At 49.3% G+C, this 15,247-nt stretch overlaps 1 protein-coding gene across 2 annotated transcripts; it reads left to right on the forward strand.

Annotated features, from left to right (window-relative positions):
- Positions 1–4,180: 4,180 nt before the first annotated feature.
- Positions 4,181–15,247, forward strand: ALG1 (ALG1 chitobiosyldiphosphodolichol beta-mannosyltransferase). Of its 2 annotated transcripts, XM_071571344.1 has the most exons (13): positions 4,181–4,401; positions 4,476–4,553; positions 6,333–6,436; positions 6,904–7,052; positions 7,631–7,720; positions 8,292–8,402; positions 9,724–9,845; positions 10,679–10,717; positions 11,278–11,337; positions 12,775–12,885; positions 13,822–13,936; positions 14,636–14,711; positions 15,028–15,247. In XM_071571344.1, the coding sequence occupies exons 1-13, from the start codon at positions 4,188–4,190 to the stop codon at positions 15,160–15,162; spliced, it is 1,404 nt and encodes a 467-aa protein (XP_071427445.1). In that variant the 5' UTR covers positions 4,181–4,187; the 3' UTR covers positions 15,163–15,247. The 2 variants fall into 2 exon arrangements, with proteins under 2 accessions (XP_071427445.1, XP_071427446.1); XM_071571345.1 differs by lacking the exons at positions 4,181–4,401; positions 4,476–4,553; positions 6,904–7,052 and having other exon boundaries at positions 6,373–6,436.

The following is a 15,247-nucleotide window of genomic DNA, read 5'->3' on the forward strand; positions in this document are numbered from 1 at the left end:
TTCCACACTTCTGCACCTTGGTTGTGTTTGTGAGCACTGTTAGTCCAGACCCACACAGTACACGTGTGGTTGGGGCAAATGTTTATTACTGAGACAGTCCATGTTGGTATTTTCAGTGCAAATTTAAAAAATGCAATTTTTAGAAAGGTTTGTACTACAGATATTACGTGTCAATGGGAGCAGCAAAGGAGCAACAGGTTTTTGTGGGGTTTGCTTGAAGTGTTTGAATTGGAGACTCTTGGAATGAGCAAAGCTCCACTGCTCAGAGGGATTTTGGCTGCTCTGTCTCTGTTCATTGCATTCACAGCAGTCCATCAAGTGGAGGAGGACAGGGAATGGAGTTTAAATAGATCATTTCTAGGGCAAACTGTGTGTCCAAACTTTCTGAAAATGTTACAGTTAAGAAAATGCAGGAAAAGCCTTTTGAAAAACATGACTCCTATTCAATAAATAGGAAGAATTTTACAGGCAGAAATCAGTTCTGCCTCCAAATGTAGTTCTCACAAGTGCATTCCTCTTTTGAGAGCCTCAGCCAGAAGTGGTGACTGCACTCTGAATATTTGTCTTTCTCCAGCTAAGTGCTCTGAAGATTAGATAGACCAATAGGACTTTTATTGCACTCTACCTTCATAAACTCAAGTCACTGTATTCATAAAGCACACTTGTGATTTTAAGTAGTTAATAAACTGCCAGAAAATAGGACTGTGTGGAATTTGGGGTGTTGTGCCTGACAGCCTGAAGAAATCCAGGGGCAGGGGCAGGATATTTGCATTTTATTCAAGGAAGGAAAGAGAAAAGCAATTTGCATTTTCCTGTAAAATGGTACTAAAATGTGGGACAGTGTAGGACAGTGAGGCTTTCCTTGAGGAGACCTTGGCTCTCCAGGGCAGGGGGCACTGCCCCAAGGCTGCCAGAGCTCCAGTGGTGTTTGGACAACGGGACATGGACAGGGTGGGATTGTTGGGGTGTCTGTGCAGGGCCAGGAGTTGGACTGGATGATCCCTGTGGGTGCCTTCTAGCTCAGGATGTTCTACGATTTGCTTACTCAGAAAAAGGTGCATTCTGAAACAGGATCTTTGAGCAAATAGTCCAGGCCCTGTTATCTTGTGGAACCAGTCTGCCTACACTTGGGATTAGTTTGTTGCTTTAGGACAGAGCAGTGGTTTCATTGTTACCACGTACTGTTGGTGGGTCATAGGAAGACTTAGAGTGGAAAAGTAACATTAAACAACCGGGTTTGTTACAGGGGTCAAAGAAACATAACTGGAATAGCAGGATACCATTCAGGTTCAGTGGCCTTGAGGGAAGGCAGGGAGGATTGTAGAATCATGGAATATGCTGAGCTGGAAGGGACCCGTTGGAATCATCCATCAAAACCCTGGCCCTGAACAGACACCCCAAGAATCCCACCCTGTTCCTGTCCTGTTGTCCAAACGCTCCTGGAGCTCTGGCAGCCTCGGGGCTGTGCCCACTGCCCTGGGGAGCCTGGTCAGTGCCCACCACCCTCTGGGGGAAGAACCTTTCCCTGAGATCCAACCTGACCCTGCCCTGGCACAGCTCCAGCCATTCCAGGGTTCTGTCCCTGTCACCAGGATCCTTCCTCTGTGTCTTTATTCCTGTTGGTAGTGAAGAAATGCCATTGGTTCCCTGCACTGTGTGGCACGTACTGGATCCCTGGACAGCACAGCTGAGTTTTAAACCTTTACACAACTTGATGCCTTTTCACTGTGAGGTTCAGTCACTCCCATGGGGCCTGGCAAGGAACAGTGAGAGTGTTTGTGTCAGGAGGCCTCTGTTTGCTCTTGGTGATTGGGGGAACTCATGCTTATTAATTGACAATGTTACTAATCGATATACCTGTCATAGAATTTGCTTAGTAGTTATTATAAAATTCACTGTACAGCATATAACAAAATTCACAAGGTACAGGCCTGTCCTTGAAGATGCCATACCAAGAGGCCACAGAGCCTCTTGGACTAATTAAAACAGCCAGGATACCCCATGAAACGAAGATAAATCAGAAGATATGTCAAAAGAACAGGATAAGTGGAGAAATTCGCCAGTTAGACCAGTTACAGTTGCCAACAAGTCCAGTTTGAAGCAGTTTTGAGCAAAAGGTAGAAAGTTCATGGGATGAAGAGTACTGACTTCATCCCCAAAGACCACCAGAGACCTAACCCTAACCCTAACCCTAACCCTGGCCTGAATTCCCAGGAGGGAAAGCACAGGCACAGGAAGGAGTGGCACAGGGCAGAGAAAATGGAAATCAGTTCTTGAAACTCATTATAATAACCCCGCCTTCTCTAAGAAAATAATGTCTCTGCATGAAGAAATAATAAATATGTATAACTTACTTGAATATAAACCAGTTGTTAACTCGTCAGGTGTGCATGTTTTTGGAGGAGTATCCCCCATGCACCTGGGCCTGGAACAAACGTGCCTCTCCATAACCGCACTGGATATCGGGTTTTCTTTCCACAAGTCCTTGGGATTTGTATTCCCGGCACAGCCCCGGGCTCGGCACACTGGGAGCAGCTGCAATTGGATGTTGGGCCCATGCAGGAGAGCCCAGTGGGATCACGGATGGATGTGGGACCCGGCACTGCTGCAGGGGGCACTCAGGGCTTGAGACAATGAAATCTGGAATATCCCTGAAATATCCAGGGTAGTGGCTCAGATCCAGGACTATGAGCCCTTCAGAGCACGGTATGTGCAAGCCCAGCTGCACTTAAAGTCCTTATTGAGGGGCTGGAGCGGGGCAAGTTTCATGTACAAACTGTGTTGAAGTTCTAACGGTGTCTCCTTAAAATAAGCAGCTGGTTTGTCATACAGAGTTACTGCCCTGTGAGGAAACACAGTCACAACTTAAATAGATACAGCTGTAACAACACGTACATTGACAGGCTACAACAGCTGAAATCACCCCAACCGCGGGGTACTCTGAAATTTACCGGGAAACTCCACATTGCTGACGACCCTCTGATATTACTGAAATTAATTAAGCCACGGTGTAACTGATTGCCTGTGTCTCTGTGGGTGATTAGTGTGTACGTATGGCCAGACTTCGGGAGCACAGATTTGGGAAGGGCTCTCCCCAGGGGTGAGCCTGTTTTGCAGAATAAAAAGCCCGATATCCAGTAAGGTTATGGAGATACGTTTATTCCAGGCCCGGGTGCAGGGGGATGCTCCCCCAAAGCACACGCACCTGGCTGAGCTAACAATGGGTTTATATGCAAGTAAGTTATACATATTTATTTTTCCTTCATGCATAAACATTATTTCCTTAGAGAAGGCAGGGTTATTATAATGAGTCTCAGGAACTCATTTTCATTTTCTCCACCCTGTGTCACTCCCTCTTGCACCTGTGTTTTTCCTCTTGGTAATTCAGGGCTGGGGTCCTACGTGGCCTTTTGGGATGAAGTAAGACATCTTCCTCCTGTGAAGTTTCTACCTTTTGCTCTGAACTGGTTCAAACCAGTCTTGTTGGCAACTTTAGTTCATCTAATTGGACTTATCTTGCTCTTTTGACATGTTTTCTGATTTATCGTGGGGTATCCCAGCTGTTTTAATTGGTCCAAGAAGCTCTGGGCCTCTTGGTATTGCACCTTCAAGGACACTGTGTGGGTTTTGCTGTATGTTATACAGTGACTACTAAGCAAATTCTATGATACATGTAAAAGCATAAGTAAAATAAGCATTATCATAAGTCCTAGGTAAATAAGCAGAAATAAAATGAGCATAAGTAGAATAAGCATAAACAAAATAAGCATCATAAGCCCTAAGTAAGATAAACATAGGCCCTCTCCTTCCCTTTCCCCCCATCAAGCCCTTCCAGCCTGCGCAGTGCATTGTTTAGGTGAGGCACAGCATGCACAGAACCCGCCCCAGCGTTTAAGTCCCACGGCCGAGCGAGCTTGGACAGTGACAGGGAAGTCCTCGGGACTGTCACAGCAGCCGGTACTAACCGGGGCTGACCCTGCGGAGCATCCGAGATCCGACGGGATGGGATGGCAGGGAGGAACTGCAGGGGATGGTCCCCACTGAGACTCGAACTCACGACCTTGGGATTGGGAGTCCGGAGTGCTCTCCATAACCCGCTCGGCAATTCCCCCGCGCCGCCAGGGGGCGCCCTTAGGGCGGGACCTCCGCGCCGGCAGGGGGCGCCCTCGCGGCCCTGCCCGCCCAAGATGGCGGCGCCCTGGCTGTGGCCGTGGCCGTGGCCGGCGGTGACTGTTCTGCTGCTGCTGCCGCTGCTGCCCGTGCTGTGGCGGCGGCGGGCGGGCGGCGCGGGCCGGGTGTGCGTGGTGGTGCTGGGGGACGTGGGCCGCAGTCCGCGCATGCAGTACCATGCGCTGGCGCTGGCCCGGCACGGGTGGGAGGTCTCGCTGCTCGGCTACCTCCGTGAGTGCGGGCGGCGGGCCGGGCCGGGCCGGGCTAGGCCGCGCCGCGCCGCTGACCCGCCTGTCCCCCCGCAGAGAGCCGGCCGCACCCGGACGTGCTGCGGAGCGCCCACATCCGCATGGTGCCCCTGACCGAGCTGCGCGGGCTGCGAGGTGCGTGAGGGCCGCGGTGTGCGGGGCCGGGGGCACAGCGACCCCCGGGCCGGGGCCGGGGCCGGGGTCGGGGCCGGGGGCACAGCGACCCCCGGGGCGGGGCCGGGGGCACAGCCACCCCCGGGGCGGGGCCGGGGCCGGGGCCGGGGCCGGGGCCGAGGCCGGGGGCACAGCCACCCCCGGGGCCGGGGCCGGGGCCGGGGCCGGGGCCGGGGCCGGGGCCGGGGGCACAGCCACCCCCGGGGCGGAGCCGGGGGCACAACGACCCCCGGGGCGGGGCCGGGGGCACAGCCACCCCCGGGGCGGGGCCGGGGCCGGGGCCGGGGCCGGGGCCGGGGGCACAGCCACCCCCGGGGCCGGGGCCGGGGCCGGGGCCGGGGGCACAGCCACCCCCGGGGCGGAGCCGGGGGCACAACGACCCCCGGGGCGGGGCCGGGGCCGGGGGCACAGCGACCCCCGGGGCGGGGCCGGAGCCGGGGGCACAGCCACCCCCGGGGCGGGGCCGGGGCCGGGGCCGGGGGCACAGCCACCCCCGGGGCGGGGCCGGGGCCGGGGTCGGGGCCGGGGGCACAGCCACCCCCGGGCCGGGGCCGGGGCCGGGGGCACAGCCACCCCCGGGCCGGGGCCGCGGCCGGGGGCACAGCCACCCCCGGGGCCGGGGCCGGGGGCACAGCCACCCCCGGGCCGGGGCCGGCCCCTGCGCCCTGAGCCTCTGTGTGAGCAGCACCTGCCGGGACCAGAGACCGTCCGTGCCGTTCACATGCAGAGTGAAATGTGACAATGTTTTTAAATTTCCCTCTTTTTTTCCGCCCTCCCACCTTTTGTTTATCCCTGTTGCCCGTACAGGCTGTGGCTGCCCCATCCCTGGGAGTGGCCAGGGCCGGGTTGGACAGGGCTTGGAATAACCTGGGCTAGTGGAAGGTGTCCCTGCCCATGGCAGGGGGGGCGATGAGATGAGCTTTAAGTGCCTTCCAACCCAAACCATTCTGGGACTCTGGGGCTTCTTTACAAAATGCACAATGAGAATTTCTAGAGCCGACAAGATGTTTTATTAGTTTTGTAATTATCATAGAATAGAATCACAGAAATCCTTAAGGTTGGAAAAGCTCCTTGAAGGTCATCGAGTTCAACCATTCCCCCAGCACTGCCAAGGCCATCACTGCCCCATGTCCCCAAGAGCCACATCCACATGGCTTTTAGTCCCTCCAGTGATGGGCACTCCACCACTGCCCTGGGCAGCTGTGCCAGGGCTGGATAGCCCTTTCAGTGAAAGAATTTTCCAAATATCCAACCTGAACATCCTCTGGCACAGCCTGAGGCCGTTCCCTCTCCTCCTGTCCCTGTCCCCTGGAGCAGAGCCTGACCCCCCCAGCTCCCCCCTCCTGTCAGGGGGTTCAGAGAGTGAGAAGGTCCCCCCTGAGCCTCCTTTTCTCCAGGCTGAGCCCCCCCAGCTCCCTCAGCTGCTCCTGCTGCTCCAGCCCCTTCCCTGGACCTGCTTCAGCCCCTCAATGTCTTTCGTGTCATGGTCCAGCCTGCCCAGATCCCTCTCAGAGCTTTCCTACCCTCAGGCAGATCAACTCCCACCCAGCTCATGCCATCTCCAGTCCTGCTGAGGGTGCACTCCATCACTTAGGCAGGTCATGTGTAAAGGTACTGCACATTTTTACAGGATTTCTTTATTTTAACCCTTTCTCTGCAGAGCTGCTGGTTCTGTTGTGACCTGCACGTTTCTGTGGGGAGAGCTGTGATATTCTTACCCATTTTCCTGTCATTTTGCAGGGGGTCCAAAGCTTTTGCAGTATGTCATAAAGGTCCTTGTGCAGTCAGTGCAGCTGCTGTACACGCTGCTGAGGATAGACCAGCCCTCCTATATTCTGCTTCAGGTATGTTTTGTGGGGGATTAATGTTAATAAAAATAAATAGTGCTACATTCCAGAGCATTTTTAGCAGTCTCAGCCTTTGTTCTAATTATTTGAGAGCTGAACTGGCCTCATCAATGGTGTGAACCTGTGTCAAAGTATCGTGATTTTGCTCCAAACCCTCATTTTACTGTTAACAGCTCAGGTTTCCTCTTCCTGTTAATTGCTGGGCATTTAAACTTCATTGGTGTGGGCAGTTGTAAAGAATGAATCCTACTAGAAATGTTGCTGTGTTTATTGGAGAGGAATTTTGATCCTGATCCAGGGTGAAATTTTAGTGCCTGCCAGTTTTCACAGGTGAATACAAACACTCTCTGTTCATTAAGCTCCTTTAAAGTGATGCCATTTCAGTAATTTGATTTTTTTCCTGGTGATTGGCTTGTGTTTCTCACCTGGCCACACTCATGCTCTTTTGGTTTCTGTTTGGGCAGAATCCCCCAGGCTTGCCCAGCATAGCTGTTGCCTGGGTGGCAGGTCTGTTCTGGAGGAGCAAACTGATAATTGATTGGCACAATTATGGATACACCATAATGAGTCTGAGTCACGGGAGGAACCACCCGCTGGTGCAGGTTGCAAAATGGTTTGTACAGTCATTTCTGCTGCTTTGAAAGTACATCCCTGGGTAGAATTCAGAATGGAAACCAGTGGGGAGAGTGTAACTGGCAAAGGGCTGTTTGTGAGAGGGATTTTGGGGTTAGTTGTGCTGAACTGGTTTGTGTTTCAGAAAACATGGTTTGTAATTGCCTTTGTGGGACGTGTAGGAGGGTGGTTTGAAGTGGGTGGTTGCTTTTATGTGCAGGTGCAAACTTTGAGCTTGTTATTAGACTTTCTTTATGTGCACTGGGGTTTTTTATTTTCTAATGCTGCTTTATACTCTTAACTCTTCCTTAAAAATCTGCTTCTTACTGAATCTAATTGTTGTGTGCAGGGTTTAAAGGCTTCCTAGTGTGGGTGTCCCAGTCCTGCTGTGGCCCTTCTCATAAACTGATACTGCTTCAGCACAAGGAGTCCATCAATAACTGTGAATAACTGGCAATTAAATTTCAGTGCTGGGGACAATGGGGTTTGGTTTGGTTTGGCTTCCCCTTGCCCTGGGCATTGGGAGCAGTTCATGCAATGCCTGCCTGTGGTTTCTGATGGTCATTTCATTTTTGTCAGGTATGAAAAGCTTTTTGGGCGCTTGTCTGACTACAACTTATGTGTCACTGAGGCAATGAGAGAAGATCTCTGGGTGAACTGCAACATAAAGTAAGTTTCAAAATAGTGTGTTTGTGCACAGTAAGGTGGAAGAGCAGATCCCTGAGGATCCAGGGGGCTCCAACAGTAGCAACACCACTGAAACAGAGTAGCTCTGCTTTGCAATGAGCCAGTGGAGCGTAGGCATTCAGGAGTCTTCATTACCCTTAATTAACACCCCACTGACTGGGAGGTGGCAGTCCAGGTGTCAGGCTGCCTATAGAATCAGAATGAGATAGACATCTCTGGGATTTTTAACAATTAGTCTGCCCTGGCAGCTTTTCTGTTGCAGTCAGGGGGCTTTAAGATCAGGGTGGTCAGAGGCAGTTACAGAGTAAGTTCAAAAATCAGGACAGGGATGTCTGCAGTTTTTACAGGTGCATTTCACCCCTAGAATATGCAACAAGAAAAGGTTCCTGTGTTACAGGATTGCTGTTCCAGCAAACCAGGAATACAGACAGTTGCAAGAGCCAAAGAAGGAATTACTTTGCAGTATTGATGTACTTAATTACCTGTTGTAGCCTGTCAATGTACGTATTGTTACATCTGTATCTATTTAAGTTGTGACTGTGTTTCCTCACAGGGCAGTAACTCTGTATGACAAACCAGCTGCTTATTTTAAGGAGACACCGTTAGACCTTCAACACAGTCTGTACATGAAACTTGCCCAGGACTATGAGCCCTTCAGAGCACGGTATGTGCAAGCCCAGCTGCACTTACAGTCCTTATTGAGGGGCTGGAGCGGGGCCAGAGAAGAGCAACAAGGCTGGAGAAGGGACTGGAGCACAAGTGCTGTGGGGAGAGGCTGAGGGAGCTGGGGGTGTTCAGTCTGGAGAAGAGGAGGCTCAGAGGTGACCTCAGCACTGTCTGGAACTGCCTGAAGGGAAGTTCTGGCCAGGTGGGGGTTGGTCTCTTCTCCCAGGCACTCAGCAATAGGACAAGGGGGCACGATGGGCTCAAGCTCTGCCAGGGGAAATTGAAGTTGGAGAGCAGAAAAAACTTCTTTGCAGGGAGAGTGCTCAGGGATTGGAATGGGCTGCCCAGAGAGGGGGTGGATTCCCCATCCCTGAAGGTTTTTAACCTGAGCTTGGCCGTGGCACTGAGTGCCATGATGTGGTAAAGGGACTGGAGTTGGACCAAGGGTTGGACTTGATGATCTCAGAGGTCTTTTCCAACCCAATCAATTCTGTGGCTCTTACCTGAGTGACACAAAGTTGTGGCACTTGGTTTCCACAAACACCTGTGTGTGGGGTCACAAGCTCTGACCCAAAGCAGGCTCAGTGCTCAGAGCAGCTGATGCTGTGCACCTTGGTTTGATATCACTAGGAGAGGCCAGAAGTTTGAATCACTGAACTGTGACACAACACTTGGTGTGTGACATAGAATTGTTTGGTTTTTAAGGAAGTTGGTGCAGGCACTGAGGCAATCTGCAGTAGAATATCTCTAGGGTGGAAGTCAGCAGTTGTCTGGTTCCCATTGACCTAAATGACAGTGGTTGGATGCTTCCTTAGTAGCATCTCTTCCTTAGTTACTGTGGAGAACCTTTGGGGTCTTGGTTTGTGTGTTCAGTCTTCCCTTCTGTCTGTGTACAGCATGGCACCTTTAGTAGATTTACCAGGGAATTCCTTTACCAAACTAAGCTTGTAAAAGAAGTGAAATCCATAGTGTGTACTGGGTTTTATTGAAGTGTCCCTGACAGAATGTGTAGGTTCTGAGTTTAATTCAGTAAATGTGCTGTTGGCCTCCCTGTGAGACAGAGCTGGAAAGGGAGGGTGTGCTCAGCTTGTTAAGGAAAACGCTCTGTTGGAGGATGGACTTGTGCCTGGAGCAGGAGGGAGGAGGAAGAGCGACCTCTCCTGAGCTGGTTTCTCCCCATGGCTCTGTACTGGGGTGTTTCCAGAGAGGCTGAGCAGCAAGTCTGGAACAGCTCTGGGCAGCTGGTGCCGGCTGAGCAGCGTTTGCTGCCGTGGTTGGCTCTGTGTGTGTGGCCCATCCTTGGGGTTGTGTCTCCACAGAGCAGAGCCCGTGGGTGCCAGTGCTGAGAGATCTGCCTTCACAGAGAGGGCTGGCAGGGATGGAGCTGTGGGGCACACCAGGGGCCGGCCAGCGCTTCTCATCAGCAGCACCAGCTGGACAGGTGGGAGCAGGCTGAGTTCTCATCCCAGACTAAGGCTCTTTGTACTTCCTCACACCTGTGGTTAAGTTTTTTCTAAAGACAAGGTGTGTGTGACACAACTAAATGTTGTCTCATATACAACTAAATGTTATCTAACATAAATGATGCTAAAAATTAATGATTTTTTTAATTATAGAGCTACAGTCTAGAGGCTCAGCCTTAAGAATGAGATTTCATGCTTGTTTTTTTGGCTTTCATTCTAGACATACCATGTTACATGGTGGTGGAAAATAGCTTAAGATATTAAAATATTTACTCCTTACTGAGCAACCTGGGGTAGTGGAAGGTGTCCCTGTCAGTGGCTGGTGGTTGGGACAAGATGAGCTTTAAGGTCCCTTCCAACCCAAACCAGTCTGTGATTCTGTAATTTCTGATAATTGATATTGCTTAATTATGTCACTTTTTTCTTCTCTGTCAAGAAGGGAACAGAGAGTGGAAGCAAATCCATTGCTAGTAACCATGGGCAGAATTGTCTTTATCTTTGAATTATGAGGGCAGTTTTTACACTTAGTTCTCAAATATTAGAAAGTAGAAAATTTTAAATTGGTATCTTTGAAGATGTGCAGTATTTGTGAGTGGTTTGTCTCAGTGAGAGAGGCAAATCAGCCCTGTTTGTGGTTATAGACTTCTATTTATGAAAATAAATTAGCAGATTTTAATAGGAAAAACATGGTCTGTACTAAACCTGTTGGTGAAGGTGAGGAAAATCTTTGTTAAATTGTTGTTATTTAAAGACAGTAATTCATCATAAATTACTTAAATATGGATGTCACTAATAAAGGTTTCTCTTTCAGAGGATGAAGACTTCTCAGTCCTTTTAAAAGCCTTAGAAGGTAAGTATGAATGAATTAATCTCATTTTTCCAAGGGTTGTTTTCCAAACACTTAAGAAGGGTTTTGCTAAACCATATTCAGGTGAAAATGCAGCTGTATTTGATTAATTAGCACTGGTTTAAGAGTAGTAATTGAAATACTGAAGTTCAGCATCTGGATTCAATTAAAGTAGGGGTCAGGGAAAATTATGTCTCTAACAAGCTTCTAAATTGCACTTTTATTTCCTAAGCTATTACACACACTCTCCATAGGCATCTGCTAATGGGAAGAAAGGGAATATTTTCTCTTATTTTGTAGACTTTGCAGCTGCAATAGTAAATTGATGTATTGAAGCAGCTGATTGTGGGGCAGTTAACAAATGCTTTCTGCATGAACAGAGCATGATTTATTTCTGTACAAGCTGGTAAATTCTCACATTGCTGAATTCAATACAGTTTTACTGAGTACATACCTGTAAAGAAATTACTTGCATTAGGAAGCTAAATAATTAATACAGTGTGACCATATTTAAACCAACCATCTGTGTGTTGTGGCTCCAACCAGTGTTTTGTCTTGTCCAGATTACGAGCGGTTTGTTTGTGAGGGAGCCAAACTTCCAGCTCTGGTGTGTGTGATAACAGGTGAGAGTCTGTGTGTGTGCAGTTCTGTCACTGCTGGTACACAGCACTCATTGTCACTCTGACTGTGAGGGGAGAGGAGGGGCTCTTTTTATGTCTGGTTATAAGAGTAGTGATTTATAGCTGAAGTCTTGCACCATCTAATCATGGCTCATCTTTAAAAAGGAGAAGCTCTCAGCCTTCCTGTCTGCTACAGTTCTGCACTGCACCACCTTCAAAACAATTTAAGTTCAACATTGAGATGATGATGCTGCAAAAAAAAAAGTAAAATCTCATGTTTGGAGCATTAAACAGAAAGATTTTCCTTCAGTGCTGGAATAGAATCCTGTCAAATGAGGTCTTGCCAAAAGGTTATGTGCTTGGATAACAGACTCAGTGAGAGCAAACTAAAGCTTAGTGAGATTGTGAAGGGCCAGTTGTGCCCATAAAATTAGTCTTTAGTTACTTGGTTATATTATGGCTGTGGGCAAAATGACTGGGGGATATTGATGGGCCAAGGACAACAGTGTGAGGGCCAGCCAGACTCAGTGCCAGCTCCTGCCTCTGGGTCACACTCTTGGGCCACCCCAGGGAGCCCCAGGCCTGGGACAGAGTGGCTGCAAAGTGCCCAGTGGGAAAGGCCCTGGGGGTGCTGGTCAGCAGTGCCTGAACATGAGTCAGGTGTGCCCAGGTGGGCAACAATGCCAAGGGCACCTGGGCTGTACCAGCTACTCTGTGTCCAACCTGTCCCTGTGCTGGCACTGCTGGGGCACCTCCAGTCCTGGGGGCACTTCTGGGCCCCTCATGATAGGAAAGACACTGAAGGGCTGGAGCGTGTCCAGGGAAGGGAACAGAGCTGGGAAGGGGCTGGAGCAGCAGGAGCAGCTGAGGGAGCTGGGAGGGCTCAGCCTGGAGAAAAGGAGGCTCAGGGGGGACCTTCTTGCTCTCTGCAACTCCCTGACAGGAGTGGGAGCCAGGGGGGTCGGGCTCTGCTCCAGGGTACAGGGACAGGAGGAGAGGGAACGGCCTCAGGCTGTGGAGGGAAGGGGCAGGTTGGATATTGGGAAAATTCTTTCACTGAAAGGGCTGTCCAGCCCTGGCACAGCTGCCCAGGGATTTAAAAGCCACATGGATGTGGCACTTGGGGACACGGCCAGTGGTGGCCTTGGCAGTGCTGGGGGAACAGTTGGACTTGATCTTGGAGAGCTTTTCCAACCATAATGATTCCATGATTTTATATTGATGGCAAACTCCTTAAAAACAAAGTCAGGGAAGTCTTAAGTACACATCACTTTCATGGGGACTTGGATTTTTATGTGTCTTTTGGAGGGTCATGTGTGGTGTCCTTTTTGATGGACCTGATTAGAACAGGAGCTTGGCAGCTGTACAGGACTTAGAGCACACTTCTTTCAGTCATCTTGATAAAAACAACTATTATATTTTTGTTTCTGTTTTAAACAGGTAAAGGACCTCTAAAAGACTACTACAATGGCCTGATAGAGAAACTGCACTTTAAACACATCCAGATCTGCACACCGTGGCTGGAAGCTGAGGATTACCCTCTTTTGCTTGGTAAGAGAATGATGAAATAGGCTTGAGAAGGTATGAAAAACAGCCTGGCACAGCTGCAGGGAAGTGACACAGAGTGTGCACAGAAGCTGTATGATATGGCAATGAATGTTGCTTGTTAGGGACAGGATATTTGTGGCTTTGACTCATTCCAGCAAAAATGCTGAACTTCTCTGGCTGGTTTTTCACCTTATCCCCAGAGGTGGCTCAGGACCAGTGTGGCTGTTTTAGCCTGTTCTCTGCACTGTTTCTTCAGACTCTGCTGCAGTACAGCTGCCTGTGCCTGTTCCAGCTTCTTTTCAGGGTCACTCCTGTAAGTGAAATGAAAAAGCTTTTGACTCAGCAACCAAAAGCAGCTGAAACTCTAAATTAACCTGTCACTGGAATGCTGTTCCCTCAACATGTTCATTGTAACAGGATAAAGCAGTAAAATACTCACCTTGGTCTCAGTTCTGCAGGGTTGGAGTCTCACAGTTTATGTGGCTGTAAAAACACTGTTATTTGGTCCTTTTCAAATAATGAATGTAATGTCTATAAAACCACACTGTAATTTCTCTATTTTGGGATGGCTTGAAGTGGGAGAGGTCACTGGTGAGCCATGAAGTGTGTCCTGTCTGGATTGTGGTGGAATTCTCCTTCACTTCCCCTTTTTTAGCAGGTTCAGAGACAGAAACGCTGTTTTAAGGTACAAAAAATTTTAAAATCCCTTTTAATTTAATATTCACTTGCTTATTATATTTCTGAAACCTGAGTAATTTTAGTTACAAAATAAACTGTGTTCTTTTTTTGCCCCCTGAGTGCTTGAATTTGAGTCAGTCTGGGTGGCTGGAGGTGGCTCAGGTTTGCTTTGCACCGCCCAAAGCTGTGCAGAAATAAAGGTTTGCAGGAAGACAGAAGAGCTGCTCTCAGAGAATTTGGACAGTTTTGTTTGCTTTTCAGGCTCAGCAGACCTGGGTGTGTGTCTCCATAAATCATCCAGTGGTTTGGATTTACCCATGAAGGTGGTGGACATGTTTGGCTGCTGCTTACCTGTGTGTGCAATACATTTTGAATGGTAAGAGCTGATTCTGTTACAGATCAAATGATTCACATAAAACAATATTCTTACAAAGCAAGACTTCAGCAGCTACTGCAGGAATCAAATGAGATTCTTGTGTTATGCCATTTTTTAAATTCAGTAAAATATGATAGGAAACATGGGTTTATGTTAAAAATTAATACTAGTTTCTGCAAAGTTGGGAGCATTTCATGCAACCACTTGCCTTGAAAAGTCTGTGTTATCCTTTGTTTCCATGTATTTCATTTTAAAACAGCTTCTTTCTGTTCAGTGAAGGGGTGAGAGCATAGGCAGTCTTGGAATTCATGATGCTTTGGGGAAACAGCAGCTTTACAAAGGAAGATTAAATCTCTGTGAAGGTTTCATAAGGAATCATGGTCAGATTTGCCTTGTGGGTTAAAGTAGATTCTTGCCCTGATTTTAATGTATGTCCAGATGAGTGACACAAAGACAGTGAGGGCCCTTTGATACAGTTGTGGTAGATTTAGTCTGACAGAAAGGAGAAACAGCCTTCAAATTTAAAGATTTCTGTCTTCTCATCCCCTTGGGTCAGGTGTGGGGCTCACACCCAGACACCTGGGACCATAATGTTACAGGTATCCTGGTGTGGCCCCTTTGGGTGTTCCTGTGCAACATTTTCAATGTCCCATTCGCTGCTTTTTGTCTCATTTTTCCTTCTGTGGCTTCTTTTCACAGTTTACATGAACTTGTGAAACAGGAGGAGAATGGGCTGATCTTCAGGGACTCGAGGGAACTCGCAGAGCAGCTGAAGGTAAAGCCTTTCACTGGTTTCTTCCCTCCCAGGTGTAACCCCAAAGGTGCCAATGTGAGCAGCCCTGTCATGGCTGAGTGTCTGTGTGTTTGGCATCCTCAGCAGATGCTGCTTGGCCTGGTGAATGCTTTGCCTCACTTCTGTTTCACTGTGAATCTGAGGCTGGCAGGAGCATTTCAAACGCTGTCAGTGTTCTCTGTCTCTGGGCCAGACCCAAGAACAGCCTCACTGCGCTTGAGGGTTAATGCTGGGGAGGCTGCAAAGACCCTGAATGGAACATGATGGTGTTTTTCTGGCTTTGCTTTTTATATTACAGATGCTTTTCCTGGGATTTCCTGCCCTGGAAGGCAAATTGCACAGGTTCAGACAGAACCTCCGGGCATCCAGGGAGCTGCGCTGGGACGAGAGCTGGGACCAGACTGTGCTGCCCTTGCTGGGGCCCAGGGAGTGACTGTGGGGAGAGGGGGGCAAAGCTGATACATTCCTGCACTGCAGAGATTTGATAAACAGTGAATAAACACTGGGTATTGCCTACA

This window comes from Pithys albifrons, chromosome 16 (assembly GCF_047495875.1).
Source record: "Pithys albifrons albifrons isolate INPA30051 chromosome 16, PitAlb_v1, whole genome shotgun sequence".
NCBI classification, from domain to species: Eukaryota; Metazoa; Chordata; class Aves; order Passeriformes; family Thamnophilidae; genus Pithys; species Pithys albifrons.